This window comes from Dysidea avara, chromosome 3 (genome assembly GCF_963678975.1).
Source record: "Dysidea avara chromosome 3, odDysAvar1.4, whole genome shotgun sequence".
In the NCBI taxonomy this organism is placed as follows: Eukaryota; Metazoa; Porifera; class Demospongiae; order Dictyoceratida; family Dysideidae; genus Dysidea; species Dysidea avara.
In genome coordinates this window covers 519,021-540,576 of record NC_089274.1, presented here as the reverse complement: position 1 = coordinate 540,576, position 21,556 = coordinate 519,021, and the positions used below count along the sequence as shown (strand labels likewise).

Genomic DNA, 21,556 nt, shown 5'->3' with positions numbered 1-21,556 from the left:
AATAAGATGTTACAAGTGCTGGGATGTCATCCTGTTTACAGCCAACAGGGCTATCTCCACTCCATCAAGCTGTCATCAAGGACAAGTGTGAACTAGTGTTATACATGATCAATATTGTCCGAGTAGAACAATCAAAACTACCTAGCCCTAATCAAGATAATCGAGAACAACAAATCAAATCACAGCGTTCTCAGCCAAGTGATTCAAATTATGACATCATCAATAGGAAGAACAAGGTTTGCACCAATTGAGGGGTGGGGCTGGTAATTAGCTGTCTACACACAGCATGGTTGGAGTCCACTACACTATGCTGCTGATTATGGATACACTGATATCCTTCACGTGTTAGTGATGGAGAGAGAATGTGATGTGGCCACTGTGACTAGGGTTAGTGTATTGTGGTGTGTGATGGTACAAGAGAAGTAGCACATTTAAGGGATAAATTATTTTAATTAGGCCATACCAAATTAATCATATGTTTCACAGATTGTTTGCCCTCTAGTAGTGACCTGGCAGGTAAATCATTTCAATTGCAACTGACTGTTTTGTTACAGTTTATATGACTGCTCTATTAGAGTATCTCGATCTTGACAGGTGCAAAAGCTAAAGTCTTAAAGTTATGGAGCTCCATTTCCTTTCCCTTTGCTGCTACACCTGTTACTGCTTGCACAATATTAAAGAGTCTACAGCCATATTAGCACTTTTTTTAAGAGATCACGTGATTTACATTTATTTTAAGTTTGCCAAAACACTGGCCCGCCGCATCTGTGAAGCACAAGATTTATTTTTCATGGCCTTATCTGTGGATTGCATGATTTTTACTTTATGGCTGAGGCTATTGGCACTGATTGTTGGTGTGAATAAGTGCCCCAAAGGCAATTGGCACTGACCAGGACAAAATAGCATAGAAAAAAAAGATAACAAAAATATCACTGAAGCAGATCCCTGACCCTTGGCCACTACCTGTGCTCTAGTCCACCATGCTAACCATTCAACTACCAGTGCTAGCTTCTCTTCTTTTCTACTTTATAAATGTCGAAAAGGATGCTATATTCAGTGAAGAAGAAACCAAGGCTGAACCCAATCCTAACTCAGCCATAGTACTTACACTGAAGTTTGCCTATTAAGCATAATGATGCTGTCTTTCACTGAGGGTAAGTTTTTGGTGAGTTTGAGGCGAACTAGGGTACAGCTTCGCCAGGATGGCTGCTTTGCACCCTCCAATCCTAGCTTGCCTCAAACTCACCAAAGACCTACCTTCATGCAACTAGTGTGTTTGATGCTTTTTTTTTGGTCGGTGTCAATAGCTTTTAGTGGCACTTATTGGCACCAACGATTGGTGCCGACAATTGGTGCCGATAGTCACTGCATTACTTTATTACCCCATGTGCATACACAAGGCGTAAAGTAACTCAATTTTATGTCTCGTCCACATGTACATCATGACTTAAGGACATCTAGACATCTGAACAACATGTAAGCCAAGTCAATAAATGTGGGAAAGCGTTCCAAATCGCACATTAGAAGTTTCGAGATAAACGGTTTAAAGAATTCAAGTCAGCTTAACTCGCCAAGGATGGTAAGCAAGCGTATGAAATTTACACTAAATGTGCATCAATCTATTATCTATCAGACCACTGCCAGTACTTGTAGCTGCTTGTAGAGAGTTCCCGCCAAATAAGATAGAAACTTTGAGTTGTACGAGTGAAGTAGTATCACAAGTGCTCACAAAGGGGTGGGGTGGGCAAGAGATAGACTTCAAAATGGAACAATTGAAGTACAGATACAAGATTATAGGGCTGTGCTGTGCTGGTGATACGAAGCAAAATCAACAGAAAAATTGTTTGGCCATCCACCAGTAATTCTTGCCAAGCCAGGTCCCCAGAAACCACAATTTGAGCACTCCACACCACCCAGAAAAGGTGTCTATTAAAACCAGCCTTGAGTAGTACTGAGGGTCAAAACTAGTAGAGTACGATAGTGTAGCTATCTACTGGTGGTGTTAGTTTTATTTTGCCCGATGTGCAATTTGGAACGGTTTTGTAAAATCTGGTCACAAATAGAATTAACTGGCCTCACGAAAGGCGTCTCTTTTCATTGAATACTTTTAAAAGTACCAAACTTTTAGTATAAAATTTGCTTAGCGTCGTATATCATGCATCTGGTGGAGCCAATCGTCCTTAGCACCATCATTGGCATCATACCCTGAGTGGCAGTGTCCTGGAATACAATGAAGTTGCAGTCTGTTAGTCTTGGTTCGCTTGTCATCATAAATCTCTGGACTTTTTATTGAATTGACAACCCATCCCCCCTCTCATCGGGGCTCCAACTTGCCAGCTGTTGAAGGTGAACTTGTTTTCTGGTCATACAAGGATTTTTGGTTTGTGGCTGCCTGTGTTATATTGGCATGGGCAGAGTCCTGTAATTCAGCTAATTTAGCCTGCAGGGTAGAAGCATTTGACACATCAGTTGTTTCATCTATCATTAATGTAGCAAATTTGGATTGCTGCAAATGAGATGAAATGTTGCTCAAGGTGTCTATTGCCATCAACTCTAAACGTCATCTTGGAATTGTGAAAACTACCTCTGCATCCACTGAGATATCAAAGGATGCTGTAGTAGTTGTATATATCACACATCACATTGATGTAGCTAGTGTCTATCATCCACACATAGTTCAACCATTCAGAAACGACTTTTATCAACTTACATGCAAATGCAGAATTAGCATGAGGACTTTTCATTTTCTTTTCTGTGACACATGTATGGCAGTACACAGTGTCATTGTATGGTTTTGGAGAAAATGGCCATTGTTGAAACCACAATGGTTTCAATGATCAATATACTGCCTTGGTTTGGCCAAAAGGCCTTTTCAAAGAAGCTAAGTTGGTTGGTTGGTATTTGTTCCTATGTCAATTAACGAGTATAAAAGTACAATCCAGCTATATAAGAGCTATTCTGGTTAGCAATACATGAAGTACAAATCTGGTTAGGTTTGGGATATACATACCCGGGCAACCATCTGAGATCACAATACACTTGATCTATATTACATGTAAGAGACCATCTTCTCAGTTTCTGGGATATTTGAAATTTTGAAATATATTGTTGATTTACAGCAAGGACACACAGCTTTTCACTTGGCAGCTCGGAAAGGTCACTTGTCATGTCTCAAGTTGTTATTTGCTGCAGCTGAGGCTAGTCACTCTCTGCCCTCCTTACCTAAAATGGACAAGGTAACTTGCTGGAGACCATACCATCTTCATGTTGCTATGATGAGCCCCTCCCACAGAAAGGATGGAATATTGCATGTCATGCCAGTGCTCAAGACAACACTAAAGTAATGGAGTGGTTAATTGATAACATGTCCTTATATGGAGCTGATGTTAACCAGCCTAATAAGGTGGGTGTGGCTGTAGTAATGTGTAATATTATAATTTGTTGTAACTGCAGAAAGGAGCCACACCTCTTTTGATTGCCTGTGAATATCAGAAGACAGAAATGTTTAAGCTATTATATGACAAGTGTAGTGAGGTGATGATGTTCACAGAGGTGCTACATGATCACTACAATGTGTACTGGGTTGTAATATTGGATTGTTACAGGATAAGAAGTATGTGCTACATTTAGCATCGTTACATGATGCTGACCAAATTGCTGAATTTGTATTGGCTAAGGGAGAGATTCCCATTGACCTTGAGGATAAGGTAAATTTTATAGCTGTAAAACTAAATTACCACACATCCTCACAGTATGGAGAAACTGCACTCCATATAGCCTACAAGAAAGAGAGTTACAAAGTGCAGGAGTTATTGATATCTGAAGATGCTAATCAAACAATAAAGAACAAGGTTATTGTATTATATGTTAGTATAATGAGTGTTAGTTGGTCCAATAGGCAGGACAGTGTCCCAAAGACGTGCAGGTTAAAACCATTGAAAGTGAGTTGCAGCATATCAGTAAATACCATCCATGAATATTTTGTGCATTGTGAAGTCACAACAATTTGCCAAACAGTTGTTGCTACCATGATAATACAGTACAGTAGTACTGTATATTAGGGTTGGGTTTTTGTGGCCAGAAATATCACCCTAAAACCAGCCTTACAATACCATCCTGGCACCTTGGCAGTATTGGTGAGGTATAACCAAGCCCAAAAGTGCCTTCAGTGCGACCATAAATGCTTCCAATAAGCTGCTACAAAATTTTTAAACTTTTGTTTAGTGGAATTTTCAGCTGACTGACTGACTGACTGACTGACTGACTGACTGACTGACTGACTGACTGACTGACTTACGAATGCCTTCAGATGAGTGTAATTCAATTAACAGCTAAGGCTACAAGCTTGAATTTTCACTGTTTGATGTCACTTCAGGTGCCTTTTGGCATACCACAGTATGTGCAATGCACACATCATGGACTTACCTTTGTTCTCCTTTGTGTCAATCCCATTTCTTTTTTGCTGAGTATTTTCCATGGTGGCTGAATTGATTGCAGAGGCACTTCTCCTACTGTGTTTTGTTTGTAATGCTGTGTAATGGGCTGAACAAAGCTGAAAGTGAAGTGTAATGACCACTTCACTTTTGAGTAATTAATATTGGGGTGCATGTTTAGACAGAAACATTAACTCTGGTGACATTCTTTCTTTTGATGTGGTATGGGCAGGTTCGCCATTCATAATTATGTTGCAAAAAGTAAACAAACAAGTATAAGAAAACATTGGGAATTTTGAGTTCGATCAGCTAGGGAGGTCCCTACACCTGCAGAATCCCTAATTCAGTTATGGGTATAGGGATTAAAATGTTCACTAAGATATTTGCACATGATCTCACTTCAGTAAAGTTTCAAAATATTCATTTTATAAACAGCTAAACATGTTTTTTTAGTTTAGTCATTTAAAATATATTTTTTGACAGCAAATGCTACGGAAATTTGATTAAGTAGAGATAAGTTTGCGGGAAATGTGTACTGTATACTTTTACAAATACTGTATATGCTTCCATACACTTAAATTCAATCACAACAGTGAAATTTCTATAATAAACTTGTCTAGGCTTCAATACTTTGTATCGGTATCGGCAGATAATTTCAGTCCTAATACTTGTATCGGAAGTATCGGTAAAAAGTGGTATCGGTCCACCTCTACTTAATTTTCCTTATACTTGTTATACTTATATAGTCAGTTATTAAATTGGCTACATACATGATGACTGATATCTCACAAAATAATGTACTACAGTGTAATGTATTCATGATGGAAATTGTTTGGAATTAGGGCTGTGTAATAACAACGATAACACAATTATCATGATACCTAATGATAACGAATTTTCTATTATTGAAATATCTCAAGATAATAGTTTGTATACTATTGTACGTATATATATATATAGCAGGCAGATGGTACTCTTGTGGGTAAGGCCACAATCAGCTGTGGTAATGCTGAAAACGATTTTTCCAAGAGATACTAATTTTTACATAAAGCTGTACTCATAAAAGTACTCTATGACAATATTTCATAATATCATTTATTATGATAAAATGATTTTTGCTATCAAAACTGATATGTTTTCATTATCACATAGCCTAGCTGGCATCTGGTGTTTTCACTGAGGTACTTCAATCAGGCTACTTGTCTTCTTCTTCATCCAACGAAACCATATCAAGCCATTAATTTTCCATATCAACACTTTCTTTCAGCAGCATATTTAGATGCCATAGAATTATTTCAGAGCTGGATTTCAGAAGCGCTTAAGTCCCGGTGCTACTATAAGAGGTACACCACTAGCTAGACATCTGCATCTTCATGATTGGGATCTCGTTTGCAATAGGTTCAGACCACGCCCCTCAAATAAAGATGTAGGTGGACTAATAGTGATAGATTACGGAGACCCCACCTCTTAGCAATCTAGCTATACTTAACAGTAACAAGATCACCTCACCCCTTATTGGTCTAGCTAGCTGCACACCCCTTGGCTGACTCGAGATATACTCTAATACAACAGTCATGTATGATAGAACAGTTACATGTTACATTGTTCTGCTAGATATATTTTTATAAGAAAAAGAAGCAAGCACAATGTAAAAACATTATTGTTCTTAAGGAGACAGGTGCCCCTCAGCAATAGCAAGGTTGACAGTTGGAGGCACACAGGGATCTAGAACGCAATCCCCTGATGCACATTATTGAAGAGCGCAGCAAGGAGAACTACAAACTACTGCAAAGCCAGCCCATAACCACATAATATGGGGAACTCCACTTCTCACTGAGCAAATGGGCAAGATGTTTATAAGTGATGGTATCTGCCTTCCCATACCTACAGATGTGGAAAATACAAGTGGACTAATACAAGTTATATTGTAGCTAGCTGTGCCACAACAAAAAACTGAACAAACTAGTATTTTAAAAATTGTTAATTTAAAAATGAAGCAGGGATCTATGCAATAAAAAGTAGTGAAACAAGAGAAGAATGATGGTGGTATTACAGCATAGCTCAGTGAGAAAGTCCCTACTTTGGCACATTAGCTGTTATTATTTTGTTTAATGTCAAAGTAGGGACTTCCCACTGAGCTATGCTGTAATACCATCATTCATCTCTGGTTTCACTACTTTTTATTGCATAGATCCCTACTTCATTTTTAAATTAACAATTTTTAAAATACTAGTCTTAATTGAACAATTAATGGGTTCGCACAGGATAGTAATATTAGGTTAGTTTGTTAGGATCACAATTTGAGAAGATGCTCTAATAAAACAGTCAGGTAATTTAACTGCTCTAATAGAATGGCCACTTAGCTGTGTGGCCCTTAAAAGTTTTTTTTAACTAACCGACAAATTTTTGATTGTGTGATTGTGGGTTATGAAGTGAAGAAAATTACATTATTGCCTTAAAGATTTTGCCTAGCTATCACAACTGTCATACTTTATCTCACCTAGTTATGTGCGGTGTTGGGCAAGTTACTTTGTAAAAGTAACTAGTTACATATTACATATTACTTGCAACTGAACTATTTAGTTACAGTTACATATTACCCATATAATAAAGTAACTATAATAATATTACATATTATATTACTTTGTGTCCACAGCCTTAAGCTGTCACATGTGAAACTACCACCTTATCACGTAACATGATTGCGTTGTTGGACAATGTGCAAATCTTAGTTATAAGTAAGAAGCTGGTGAATAAGCTTCATTCAGTAGGCTTCGTTACTTTGTTGTGGCTAGGCGTTACTCAGAGGGTAACTAATGAGATTAGTAACTTCGTTACTTGTAGTAATAATATTACGTAATATTAGACTCGTTACAGTAACTATATTACTTAGGTAACATGTTACATTTTAAAGCAAAGTAGTTTGAGTTATATTACCTGTTTTTATAGCGTATTTCGTTATATTACTTAGTTACCAGAAAAGTAATAATATTACGTAACACGTTACTTATGTAACGCGTTACTCCCAACACTGGTTATGTGCAATGTAGCATCAACACCAAATACTCATTGTATTTTGGGGCACTCTTTAAAGCGTGGTGTTAAAACACTAGAGTGTTGATTAGCACCAAACTTTAACAGTTTAGTTACATGTCATTTGTAGTACTAGTTTATGACTTTTGAATGTTGTAGTTCCTGCTGAGATCAAGAGGCAAGGACAAGAAGCTATTAAAAAATATTTGACAGAACTTAGGAGGGGAAAAGCTAAGATGCCTCGTTGTAAACTAATGATCCTTGGAGAAGCTGGTGTGGGCAAAACCAGTTTGCTCAGTTTACTTACTGGAGAAGACTTCAACCCAGAGCACAATAAAACAGAAGGAGTCGCCACTGACTTTGTCAATACATTTACTATCTGCACTGACACTTGGGAGAAGAGGGCAATGAAGTACTATCTCCTTGACGAAGAGTACAAGGAAATAGCAGCTACAATATTAGCAAAGGTCCTGCCAGATTTCAAATCTCCTACTGTCAAATCTAGCAAACGACAACCTATTGCCCATAGTTACCTCAAACAGCAGTTTGATGCCTTGATGAAAAAGTGCACACAACAACAATCACAATCTGTGCCTTCCAAACCAAAACAAACAACTTTTTTACCAAGACCAAGAGTTGAAATTCCACAATATACAACTACAATGAGTTCACCATCTTATTATGTACAACCTAATTCTACCATCATGAATCAACCACCTCCTCGCCAGCCAGTACCAGTCACCATCCCTCCATCTCAACCTGCAGCTACCCCTACTCCACTTCCTCCAGTATCAAGGAAGGAAGATGTACGTCCTGCACCTAAGCCTCTGCGACAAAATTCTCCATCAATTGTGCATCATCCTGAGAAACAAAGACCAGTGTCATTTCTTCCACTTGTAGAGCCAGCACAAAATGTACCCAGTGATCCTGACTCTACCCAAAAGAATATCTTCAAACGTGCAGTCAAGTTGAAGAAACAGAATCTTGCAGTAACTCTTAATTTTCCACTGAAATTTTCATCCTTTGATTTTGCTGGTCAAGATCATTACAAACCGATGCATCATTGTTTCATCTCTTCCAGAGCTGTTTATGTTGTTGCCTTTAACATTCGTCATCTCCTTGATAAGCACCAGAGGAGCCAATGTATTGAGCAGCTAAAGTTTTGGATCAATAGTATACATGTTTACACTAATGCTAAAGTGGTGTTGGTGGGGACCCACCGAGGACCATACATTGTCCCTGGCCCAGAGCGTCTTAATGTTCTTATACCAGAAGATGATAATTTAATCAAGAAGATCATGGAGGAGCATTTTGATAAAGAGGATTATGTGAAGCAGTTACAGTTTTTTGATGATAATAGCCTTGTAGCTATGGTGGAGAACTCAATCAGAGGAGATGACAGTAAGAGGGGCAGTGGGGCTGAAGTTATCAGAAAAAAACTGTCCAATCTTGGTGATAAACATCCTAGTAACAAAGAGGACCTCCCTATTTCTTACCTTCAGTTGGAACTTCACATTTTTAGGGAACGTCGCCAGCACCGTGATGGAATGCAAAGCCTAGTTTCTCGTAAAGAAGTAGAAAGCTGGGCTAAAATATATGGGATTGATGATCCTTCAGTACCATTGACATTCTTCCATGATATTGGTACAATCATTGATCCTAGTAAGTCAATATACAATTTTTATAAAGTTTGATTTTGTTTCTATGTACTGTAGTGTAGTTGATTGCCATTTATGCTGTTAAGGAGTGAATGTTTGGGTCTTAAAATTAAATAAGTTCAATAAAAATATAGTTTTGGAATATCATACAGTGCAGTAGTACTGTATATTAGATATCATGAAGAACTGGGCTTTCCAGCCAAAAATATATACCAACCTTAATTTGCCTTCATGACAGCTTGGTTAGGCACAGCCAAACCCAAAAATGTCTTCAGACCAACCCCAAACCCTTCCAATAAGTTTCTTTGAAATTTTAAAATTTTTCTATTTACCAGAATTTTATGCTGTCTGACTGACTAACTAACTAACTGATTCCTCCAGCTAAGCATAGCTCAGCAATGGATAAGACTACAGGCTTGATTTCTTCACTGTTTGATGTCACTTTGTCCCGAAATGTGCCTTTCACTAACCACAATGTACAATATATGCATCATGGACTTGTCTTTGTCCTCCTTTGTGCTCCAGTTATTTTTGCTGAATTCAATAGTGAAAGTGTGCAAAACCTGGTACGGTATGCGGAATCACTCATGGAATCAATAATCTTCTTCAAAATCATGTGGAATTGAAGAATCTTGTGGAATCAAAGGAATCTTTGGAATCTCAGAATCACCATTATAGAATCACATCAACCTAAACTCAGCAAATCCTGGACTCCCCAATATCTTAGTTATTGTTACAACTGAGTGTCATGGCCTGTATATGGCACTCTGTCTCACTAGTACACTACACACATTAGTACACTATACACAATAGCACACTAGTACACTACACACACTAGTACACCACACACAATAGCACACTAGTACACTACACACACTAGTACACTAAACACACTAGTACTACACACAATAGCACACTACACACACTAGTACACTAAACACACTAGTACACTACACACACTAGTACACTACACACTATAGCACACTAGTACACTACACACACTAGTACACTAAACACACTAGTACACTACACACACTAGTACACTACACACACTAGTACACTACACACACTAGTACACCACACACACTAGTACACCACACACACTAGTACACTACACACACTAGTACACTAAACACACTAGTACACTACACACAATAGCACACTAGTACACTACACACACTAGTACACTACAGTGACTACACACTATAGCACACTAGTACACTACACACACTAGTACGCTAAACACACTAGTACACTACACACAATAGCACACTAGTACACTACACACTATAGCACACTAGTACACTACACACACTAGTACACTACACACACTAGTACACTACACACAATAGCACACTAGTACACTACACACACTAGTACACTACACACACTAGTACACTACACACACTAGTACACTACACACAATAGCACACTAGTACACTACACACACTAGTACACTACACACACTACTACACACACTACTACACTACACATTTTTCATTAGGATTTTAACATGACTATATGACTTCTCTGTATTTATGTACTTTAAGTGGTCGTCAACAATAAGGCAAAAAATGTGCCTGCCAGACATTTGTGAAATTAATTATAGTGACCCTGTGTCTTCTATAGCTCAGGTTAATGTACTAGTACTAGTGTGTAGTGTACTAGTGTGTGTAGTGTACTAGTGTGTGTGGTGTACTAGTGTGTGTGGTGTACTCGCGTGTGTGGTGTACTAGCGTGTGTGGTGTACTAGTGTGTGTGGTGTACCAGTGTGTGTAGTGTACTAGTGTTTTAATGGCATTACAAACTTAACAATTGGGTATAGGTAAATGCATAATTACAAGAATGACTTCTATAGTGGAAGAGGTCAAGTGTACATTGATGATTATATGTGACACAGTATATCACAAATTGTTGATGCATAAAATCAAATTTTGGTGAATTATTGGTCCAGCTATCTATCACAAACATTATTTTATATAATTCTTGTCATTTGTGAAATTTAAATTTCCTTGGCAATAACTTAATATATACTGTAAGCAGTTAGTATGCAAGCATATTTATTAGGCAAGCTGCCCACACTGTTTGTTACTAAGGAAGAAATGACTGTACTACAAGATGTGATATTAATCAGTCCTCAGTGGCTAGCTGATGTGATGAAGGAGTTAATGCAGCTAGGAAGGAATACTGAATACAGTGGAGAAGCTCTGTATCAGCTAGAACACAAAGGAATAGTTGACAGAAAAAAAATTCTTGTTCCACTATGGGAGAAATATCATGGTGGAAAGTCAGATTTGCTTGACCAAATCTGTATCCTTCTGCAAGCTTTTGGGTTGATCATTCCTATGAATCAAGAGATCATGTCCCCACTCTATTACATCCCCTGCAAGTTACCAGCTTCATTCAAAGACAACTCAGTAGTGAAGCCAACTAATAATTGTAGTAAATTTTGTGTCAGTTTTGAGGATCATATTCTACCACCATTCACCCTACACCATTTGATGTTCTTGATGTATTCGTCTGCTAAAAGTGATGGACAAATGGACAAGTGTTGTTTCCTAAAGACACATTGCTTCATAGAATGGGTGAATGACTGTCAGTGGTGGCTCAAGCAAAATAATGATGTCATTCATGTCACAGTCAGGTTAGTTAGTAACAAGCATACTATATGATAGATAGTATCTACAGTGATATATACCAGTGTATTTTTGCATTTCACCTCATTTCATATTTAATTTATAGCTACATGGTTTGTAATGGAATGACATCAGTACTACAAGGAGACTACATACTACTACCATATAAACTCACTCTTATTAACACATCACGTGTTTTTCAACCAAATAACTAAAATAGTTTGCTAGTGCTATACACTCATGTCTGCATGACAGTCTTGTCCTTTGACTTCGGTAAGGACCAACTGGACTTATGTCATCTTCAATATCACTACCTCCAGACCATCTTGTTCTGACTGTTAGCTAACTCCACTATTATTGTTATTAGAGCTTTAATGAAATACAGGAAGTCACAATTGTTAAATACTGGCTGAAAATGCAGAGAAGATCCTGGATCCCAGGCTGTGTGGCTCCTCGGGCACTTGCCTAGACTACAAGCCGACTCTGCAAGTCACCACCTAGTCTGTATTTTGTTCTGCATTCAACATAGTTTTCAGGTTCATGTTTCTGACTTCCTGTGCCACAGGCTAATTTGTTGCCTCCCTGCAGATCCCTAGAGGGATAGTTGAACAATAATTACAGTGACCAGCTCTAAAGGCCTACAGCAGTGTTGCAGACTTTGAATTACCTAACTTAATAAACAGATGTCGGAGACTTTAAAACAACTTTAATGGTGAAACAAAAGCAATCCTCCTCCAACCCCAGGATTCGAACTGCAGGCCACCCAATGTCTAGTTGAGTGCCACACTCAGTCTCCTCCAAGCTTTTCGCTTGCTAGTTCAGCCCCTTTCAGAAACACTTGATTACTTTGATACATTCAATCTGTCAATTAGACCTGACACTGGTATCAGCATCAGTGGAATATGCTATTCATCATGATGCATAGGAATGAGACCATGCAATATACATAGTGGAACAAGCTGTATAGTGTCATGGCTGTGACAAAGTATCTGTTGCAGTGGTGAACGTGTTCCTTGACAAACTAATATCTATCTTGCATGCCTGCCAGGAGGTTGGGGTGCCTCAGAAACTGATCTAAGATTTCACAAGGGTGTTACAGCTATCATCTCAAGATAGAGCTACATCCCTTAATGCTTCTTTTAAATGAGCCTTTACTAGTAGGCTAGTTCATAAAGCCCTACCTCACCCTGGAGGTACGTTCCACTTCAAGAAACAGAAGGAAATGGTGGACTTATTTTTTGTGGTTCTATCTTTACTCTGTGACATTTTTCTTCCAATTTTGGATCGAAATAGCTCATTTTCCTATACAGCGATGAAAGTGTACCGTAACAATCGAAACACAACCATGATAGTCCGTTGATAATAATGAAGTTCATGGTTACCTGACTATTGACAATACCACTGTCAGAGTCTACTGGAACTTTGAACTTCAGAGATCCCTCTTTCTTTACTCCTTCTCCACTCTCTGACAACATACATACATATGATACAAATCTAAGCTGATATCTGTTTTTATCTCTCCTACAAGTAGCAAATTAGAAGATGTGGATGCATCTAGCCTCTTAGATGTATCCACCAAATCATTCCAGTTAAACTAAAACAAACACCAAAATCTTCGCAGTCATTCTCTCAAGACGTCATTAGATGCCTTGGAATATTAACCATAAAACCAGGTAGAGCTGATGCCGCTACTCCAACAAATACTAACAGTAAGGTTCCAAAATTGGATGGTTCTGGTCATCTAATTTTTGACTAAATTAATAGGTTTAGACTTTCCTGCCTAATAATATCACCACAATGTAGTGGACAGTATATTGACCATATCTCTGGAATGCTTCAAGATGTCAAGCTGAAATTTTGACACAAGATAGATAAACACCTAGTGCCTCATTTTAGCTACAAAGGAGAAAATTATTATAACCAATGTGCCAAAAAGGATGGTTTTCTAAAATTGGGTCATAATTTTGGATTTAGTGATCATTCCAAATTGGATGACAAGAGCCATTCAGCTTTGGATGGATATCAAAATTGGATGACCAATTTTGGAACTTTATTGTACATTTTCGTCACTATACAGGGAAAATGAGCCATTTCCATCCAAAATTGGAAGAAAATGTCACAGAGTAAAGATAGATCCAAAAGTGGATGAAAGTAAATCCACCATTTCCTTCCGTTTTTTTTTCTTTAAGTGGAACATATATGAACCCTACTACAATCTGGTAGGGTAGTACTGACTCTGGTACAGGAGTTGTCACTTTTAGGAAAATAATTTTATTGGTTTCTGAGCGTATTGGTCTGCCTTTTCCTTGTTTGGTGAAACAAGCTGTATTAGCACTGCTAATAGCAGCTGTATTATTTGCATCTAATATAGTTTGGTCAGTGCTGCGTACAGATTCTCGAGTAGGAATAAATAACTGCATGTAGTTAGAAAATGCTAAGGTCAAGTTTGGCCTTAGCTCTGCAATGACAACAACCACTTCAGCAATGCCGTCTCTCTCTCCTTAAGCAATTTCTTTATCCTTTCCCCCTGGAATATCAGCACTTGCATGAGGTCATGCTAACAAAGCATCACATACATTTCAATATATCAAGTAGCACAGCTAGTTGTGCTATGTATCTATCTATATAATATTATAAAGCTGAAAACTGTCTGTCTACATTCCATTCGGGTCAGTCAGCTATCTTGTTAACCACTGCATGTATTGAAATAGGACTTTGGAGAAATTATCTGGCAACTCCAAATTTGCTGTTACAATTCGATACGTGATTTCGTTCATGGGTGTTGAAGGCAGTGGTGTAGGAGAAAACTTGAGCTACATCAAAACCACAAACAACCAGCCCGTGCCAGCATTAGTACATAGAACTGTTGAATGCAAAAGTCCAGGGTTTGATTCATGCCTGGACATTTTTCTTCTCAGAGCCACCTTTTTGTGACATACTTTTTCATGTCAGCTACTGACAATGCTTACTCACCAATCTGTGATATAATTCCCATGTAAAATAAAATGCTCATCATCTGACTACTTCACAAAGTTTATTGCAAGTTTCTACACGCTTTCCTTCGTCCACTATAGCACATTGAAGGCCATGATGTAAAGGAAGACTACATACACACACAGCTCATGCGTTGTTGCGGTCAGTGCCAGTGTAGGCTGCCCCCCAGTCACAGGCACAACTTTTTTTTTTCCGTTTTATCTACCTTTTTGGTGCATACTTTTCTAACTTGACTTCTTTGCCCATATAAGGTAAGTAAGGGGGTTTCTGGACAGCTGCATATTCCGGACACTTCGTTTATAATCTGCTACTGAAGGATGGAATGGAAACCAATCAGGCTATGGTTTGAGTATCTAAGCACCCCACTTGTGTGCTATAAAATACCTAAGTTTTATCTCGATAGCTTCAAGGGTTTAATACTGATATTCGTCACGATTTGCTTGTGCATGTAGAATATTTTTGTGTAAAAAACTTTCTATACGCATGTTAACAGTAGATTGAGGGCATCTTTCGTAATTCTAAACGACCGTATGCACCACAAATTACGGTTTAGAGATAGTACAACTGGATTTCAAGCCCATTACTTGCGTCGTGTCAACTTGAATGTGCAATCAGATTACACAACCAGCAGCCCGGAGAAGCCCGCAGCAAGGATCCTCTGGGCCACATTGCTAAAGTATGCTGTTTGTGTGTTCAGGTAAGGGCTGGTACAGATTTCCAGACAGTAGATCAAGACGTCGCATCTTCGAAAGCGTTGCAAGACAACTGCAAGCATAACGCAATTCTGCTGCTAAAAAAAATCGCTGCCATAACCGAAGTAATCAGCCAAACAGAATGCTACCAGTCTCTGCTGGGCCACGGCACTCAGTGGAGTGCAGCAATTCCCATAGCAATGCAGGTACGCCTACTTTTACTGGTGTCCGGAAACCCCAACCACATAAATTTTTAGCATTTTCTCAAATTGCAAGTTTAGGCCGTTCTTTCTCCTAGCACCCTATACTTTACCACTCACAATTTATACCACTGCTAGCCTAGTCCATTGGCTACAATTCAGCACCAAGCATGTTAGAATCTGTTCTTCTCTTAAGGAGAAATAAACAATTTTCTAAGACATATACAAACTTTGTCCGGAAACGCCCGCCCCTACCTTACCGTATAGCGGGTTTTTATCGCGAGGACTTTAATCTCGCGTTTTGGGCACTTCGCAATATTAAAATTCGCGACATGTTATACGTGGAGTTTATGATTATGATTAAAGTACCGGTAAAGGCACAGCCTGTATACTGATCTGCACACAATAGTACAATTATTAAACCATTATACAAAAGTAAATCTCGAATTAAATAAGTGATTATCTAATAAGGATTTAAAATTATTTACAGAATTTACGTTAACTACAACTGCTGGCAAAGCGTTCCAATCATTAATTAACCTATTAAAAAAATATTTTGATCAACAGTTTAATCTTGAGTGACATTTGAAAAGCTTAAACTGATGCCCCCTTGTAATGGTAGTATCGGAGTAGGTATATAGAGTGGAAAAATCTGAATGGAAATAGTGATTGATAATCTTGTAAAGTAGTATCATATCACTTCTATGATGCCGGATGGTAGCTGTAGCGCTGCTAGTCTCTCTTCGTATAGTTTATCTCTTAATGATGGCAATAAACGTGTAGCCCTACGTTGGACTTTCTCCACTTTCCTTTGATCAAGAACAAAGAAAGGCCCCATACTGCGTTACTATATTCAAGTGTTGGACGTACGAAAGCTGTAAATAATTTAGTCAACATATCAGAATCTAAATAATCAAAAGATTTCTTAATTAATCCTAGTAATCGATTAGCTTTTACAACAACCTCTGTGGTATGCAGGTGGAACTTAAGTTGGTGGTCCAAGATAATGCCCAAGTCTTTGTAAGAATCAATATTGTCAATAACTGTTCCATCCAAATAATATGACCCATAGTGATGCATCGGTCCAAGGTGCATATGCTTGCACTTCAAGATATTGAACTTAAGTTGCCAACAAATTGACCATTCATAAAGTAAGTCCAAATCATGTTGTAGTACTGAATAATCCTCACTAGTTCGTACAACACAGAAAATCTTAGTGTCGTCAGCAAACATATACACGGGACTTGATACAACCAAAGGTAAGTCATTGACAAACATCGTGAATAAGATGGGACCCAACACTGAACCCTGTGGGACTCCACTTTTAACAGGAATGGTATTAGATTTCTTTCCATTAAGCACTACTTCTTGTGTTCTGTCCGTAAGAAAATCTTTTATCCACTGTAGCATCTTACCATGTATCCCAAAAGAAGACAATTTTGAATCAAGCGTTGGTGGGGAACTGTGTCAAACGCTTTTTGAAAATCTAAATATATCACATCAACAGAGTAACCTTCGTCTAAGTGTTTAGTGAAATAATCAAGTACATGAAGTAATTGAGTAGTACACGATCTGCCAGGTACAAATCCAAATTGGTAAGCTGAGAGCAAATTGTTCGATATTAAATGACTTATTGAATTATCTTTAACTATAGTCTCCACTAACTTACCAAAAATGGACGTAAAACTGACTGGACGGTAGTTACTAACATTGTTTTCTAGCACCTTTCTTGTGAATGGGTGTCACTTGGGCATTTTTCCAGTCATGTGGTAAGGTTCCAGTAATAAATGATTTGCTGAAGGTAATGGACAATGGGAGTTTTGTTTATCGTGAGATTTTTAGCGCCTGTAAAACTCGTATTGGAACATTCAACAACAAACCAGGTGCTTGTTTGTACATAACAGCTAACTGATCATTTATTTGATCATTTATACAGTTTGATCAGTTACTCATTCCCTTACACAACATGTTTCTTCACCAAACATCGCTGAATGCGGCTGCCTTCCCTGTTTCCTGGCGAACTTCAGGCGCCTGCATCAATTCATCGTGGATACAAGCATAGATACAAAGAAACACTGTAAAGAGAACAAATTTCACTGCTTTCCATCTCCTACGCTAGGGTCCGCAACGTGAAAAATAAAGTTACAGGAAACAAATTCCCAACTATCGTAGTATGTTACCCTTAGTACCCCTCAGGCCCGTACCCAGGGGGTTTCGGTTGAACCTCCTATTTTAAATTGGAATTTTTACTGTAAAACGATCTTTTCAACTACAATCTGTGTTCTAGCATTCACTACACGCTTTCCATGGCTTCTACCAGCTGAACCGCATGTGGCTTCCAGGTATAGACGCTTTGCAAAACCACGCCCTCTTCGTAAAAAACCATGGAAACCACTTATCCGCCATTTTGATTGGGGCTTATGCAAAAGTTAAAAGTACAGGTAGCTACGAATTGACAACAGTGCAACGCAGCTAGCGATTGTGCTTTACTCCAATGCCTCATAACTGCTGTGTTCCTCTCTTTCATAAGAAAGGTTACAGAAGATGTATAGTTGATTGTAAAGAAACAAAGGTATCATTTCACAACTTACCGGACGCCACAAAGACTGATCTAAGAAAACGCTAGATTGTAGCTATTCGCCGTGACATTGGTTAGTACATACGTAGCGGGTAGCTGGCTAAGTCCAGTCTGCTTAGAGCTAATCTGCACATTGTTGTTGCTTGTTCCAGCTAGTTATTATATAGCTATTTGTCCTGGATAGGTAAGGATTTTCAGCCAGGACAGTGGACCAAGATATGTTCTCTGCATTTTGAGCCCAAAGATTTTTATAACTTTTGGAGCCAATACAGAACTTTGAGGGAAGATGCTGTGCCATCCATTTTCCCATTTGAGCCAGTCACGGCAGTCAAAACCAAGCAAGGAAGAACAACAAGAGTTTCCAGTGGAGAAGTTGGTCACCATAATCCTGATGCAGAGGCAACTGACTCAGAGTCTGATTCTAGTAGTGAAGGGATGAGAGTTCAGTGCACAAGCAATGAAGCTGCAGGCAGTGGCATACAGCAGGATGATGTATATGAAGTGTGCAATTGCAATCAGCATGTACAAGTCCAGTACCTAAAAAGAGAAGTTACTGAAGCTAATGAAGAAATTAGAAAGTTAATAGAGCAACTTGAGGAAGCACAAAAGCACGTTAAAGAAGCGCAAGATAATATAACTAAGTTGAATCAGTGCCTGAATGAAGCAAGAGCAGAATCCACCAAATACCAGCAGCTAGCTGAGAAGCGAAAATTTTGTTTGAGAAGTCTGACAAGGATGTTCATTTTTACACAGGATTACCATCAGCCAGTGTATTGTATGAGCTGTTGGATTATTTAAGCCAGGAAGAAAACAATCAAATATTGTCTACCGTGGTACTGCTCAGCAATGGACAAATGATGAACAGAAAGAAATGGAACCTAGTCAAGCAAAGTGGAGGGACCATGCAGACTCAGCAGCTATAGGGTGTCCGAGTGCTTTAAACCAAGTTGATGAATTATTTTTAATGTTTGTCTGCTTACGATTAAATCTAAAGGAACAAGATTTGGCAAATCGCTTTGAAATTTCAGCATCAACAGTTTCTCGAGTGTTTATAACCTGGATAAATTTTTGTTATCTTTGTTTGGGTTTACTACCTTGTTGGCCAGACCGATCTACAATTCAAAGCACAATGCCAGCTTCATTTAAAAAGCTGTATCCTCACACAACAGCAATATTGGATGCAACAGAAATTAGAGTGAACATTCCTTCCTCATTGCTATTGCAATCCCAAACCTACAGCAATTACAAATCTGCTAATACATTAAAAGCACTCATTGCTATTAGCCCAGCTGGACATGTCATCTTTGTTTCTTCACTCTACACTAGATGTATCTCTGATGCTCAGTTAGTTGAGCGATCTGGATTTCTGAGTTTGCTGCAAAAAGGTGATGAAGTGATGACAGATCGTGGTTTCACTATTGAGTGAAAGAGACCAAATGGAAGCAGGTGAGATGGTCGAAACTCAGTAAATTGCATCTCTTCGTATTCACATCGAAAGAGCAATCCGTCGAGTCAAAGAGTTTGATATTCTCTCTAGTGTAATGCCTGCCTTAGTTGCCTCCTCAAATTTGGACAGTGTGTTGCCTTCTGACTAATTTTCAAAACCCTTTGATATCTTGTTAGGTATTAAATTATTTGTATGCTTATTGAATCTGTGAGAACTACAAATGGTACAGACTGTTCAGTAGTTGATTAATAATTTGTTACAAATAATTGATTTTAAATTAACTAATGTGAATTACTACTACCAAGAGTAAATAATGGACTACTACTAATAATATAATAGTTACACAGTATCAGTTGAATCCACACTATTACATGCCTTAGGTAGGATATAGCTGAAGTAAAATTCAGTCAACTTGGTCTGGGCTGTGTCCCAAAATTCATAATCAAACTGTATTCTTTCCACTATGTGGTTTTTAAATGTGTATATCATGAAATCACACCACTGAACTTTGGCCAAAGCCATTTGTCCTTGTACTTGATAAAAATGCTTATGACTATGTTTCAGAGTTACTTCACCATTATGCATCTCTGCAAAAAATTTTGGATCACTAGTGGCTTCCTCTACTGTGGGTGTATGGGCACTTGATTTTCAGCAGTCCAACTGAATATTCTGGTGGATCAATTACTACAGCATCTGGTGAAGCACCAAGCCATGGAAGTGAAGGATTAACAACTAATCCACAAATTTGTGTAGTGAACCCTGTCTGTGTGGCATAAATGTTACGAGCCTTCCCTTCATTGTGGCATCCATGGCTCAGCTGAGTAGGCAGAGAGGCATAATCTTAACTTCAAAAAATGACTTTATAAATGATTCTGTAGGAAGTGAGTGCCTCAGCAACACATCACCAAAACGGGATGCTGTCACTCTTCCTCTTCTAGCAGCTTGCCACCTAGTTGACGAAGATTGTTGTTGGGTACTTTGCTCTAAACTATGAGCTTCTTCCAGTGTGACCCTCAGTTTGTCCAATACTAGCTTTTGTTGATCATCGCTAATCTCAAATACACATGGTACATCATCCAACATACCTGTTGGTAGAGATGGCAGTGAAGGTGTAGCTGTGTGTTTGTCTGTCTTCCTTTTCTGTCTCATACTCCAAACTCTGGTATGAGAGAATACTCCCTTTTGGAGCAGCTCCAAAAAATGTTGCTATCATACGCTCAGCAGAATTTTGTGAAAGAATCTGACTGGTTGGCTTGTATTTGATTAAGCCTTCTTTGAGTCTCAGTTGTTGTGCATGACTATATTCTTGCACTGCAGAGGCCCTTGCCTCACACAGGCTACAAACAGCTGGATTCTGCTTGCTATCCATCGCCACACCTTGCTTTGCCTTACAAAATGTGACATTCATCACAGGCTCTGCTTCAATGTGGATGGGCCGAGGTTTGTGCCATGTCTGCTGCATTTGTGTGCAGCACAGATCTTCTGGGACAGACTTGCACTTCATCATTACATAATGAATAATTTGCTTTAACAAGCCAATAACATGGCTACACATGCCAGCTTTCCCAGCCACACACGTACAAAAAGCCCTGATCACATGACACAGATGCTGAGTTGTAATAGCAACTTTAACATCATGCATTGTAGCATGTTTCTTCTGACTATGGTAACACCGAGCTTTTATCCACACAACTTCATCTTTCAAACAAAACATGACATATTTTCCTGGAATATAGCCCCCCTTAAAATACTGATAGCCTCTCTGCAAAGTGGAATAATCTATATTTGCTGGTTGACTACCTGCCTTCTTCTTAAGCCTGAATTGCTTCCCGGAGGCCTGTAGATGTGTAAGGATAATGTCATCAGCAAGCATTGGAGGTAGTAC

General features: G+C 38.6%; 1 protein-coding gene across 1 annotated transcript in view; it reads left to right on the top strand.

Annotated features, from left to right (window-relative positions):
• The window catches only part of LOC136248648 (uncharacterized), a 32,023-nt gene that overhangs the window by 687 nt on the left and 9,780 nt on the right, over positions 1-21,556 (top strand). Inside the window, exons 5-14 of the mRNA XM_066040413.1 lie at positions 42-236; positions 286-387; positions 3,120-3,236; positions 3,293-3,403; positions 3,454-3,552; positions 3,606-3,707; positions 3,753-3,851; positions 3,899-3,941; positions 7,626-9,128; positions 11,192-11,768. Of these exons, the coding sequence (XP_065896485.1) occupies positions 42-236; positions 286-387; positions 3,120-3,236; positions 3,293-3,403; positions 3,454-3,552; positions 3,606-3,707; positions 3,753-3,851; positions 3,899-3,941; positions 7,626-9,128; positions 11,192-11,768 (2,948 nt within the window). The remainder of the gene's footprint in view (positions 1-41; positions 237-285; positions 388-3,119; positions 3,237-3,292; positions 3,404-3,453; positions 3,553-3,605; positions 3,708-3,752; positions 3,852-3,898; positions 3,942-7,625; positions 9,129-11,191; positions 11,769-21,556) is intronic.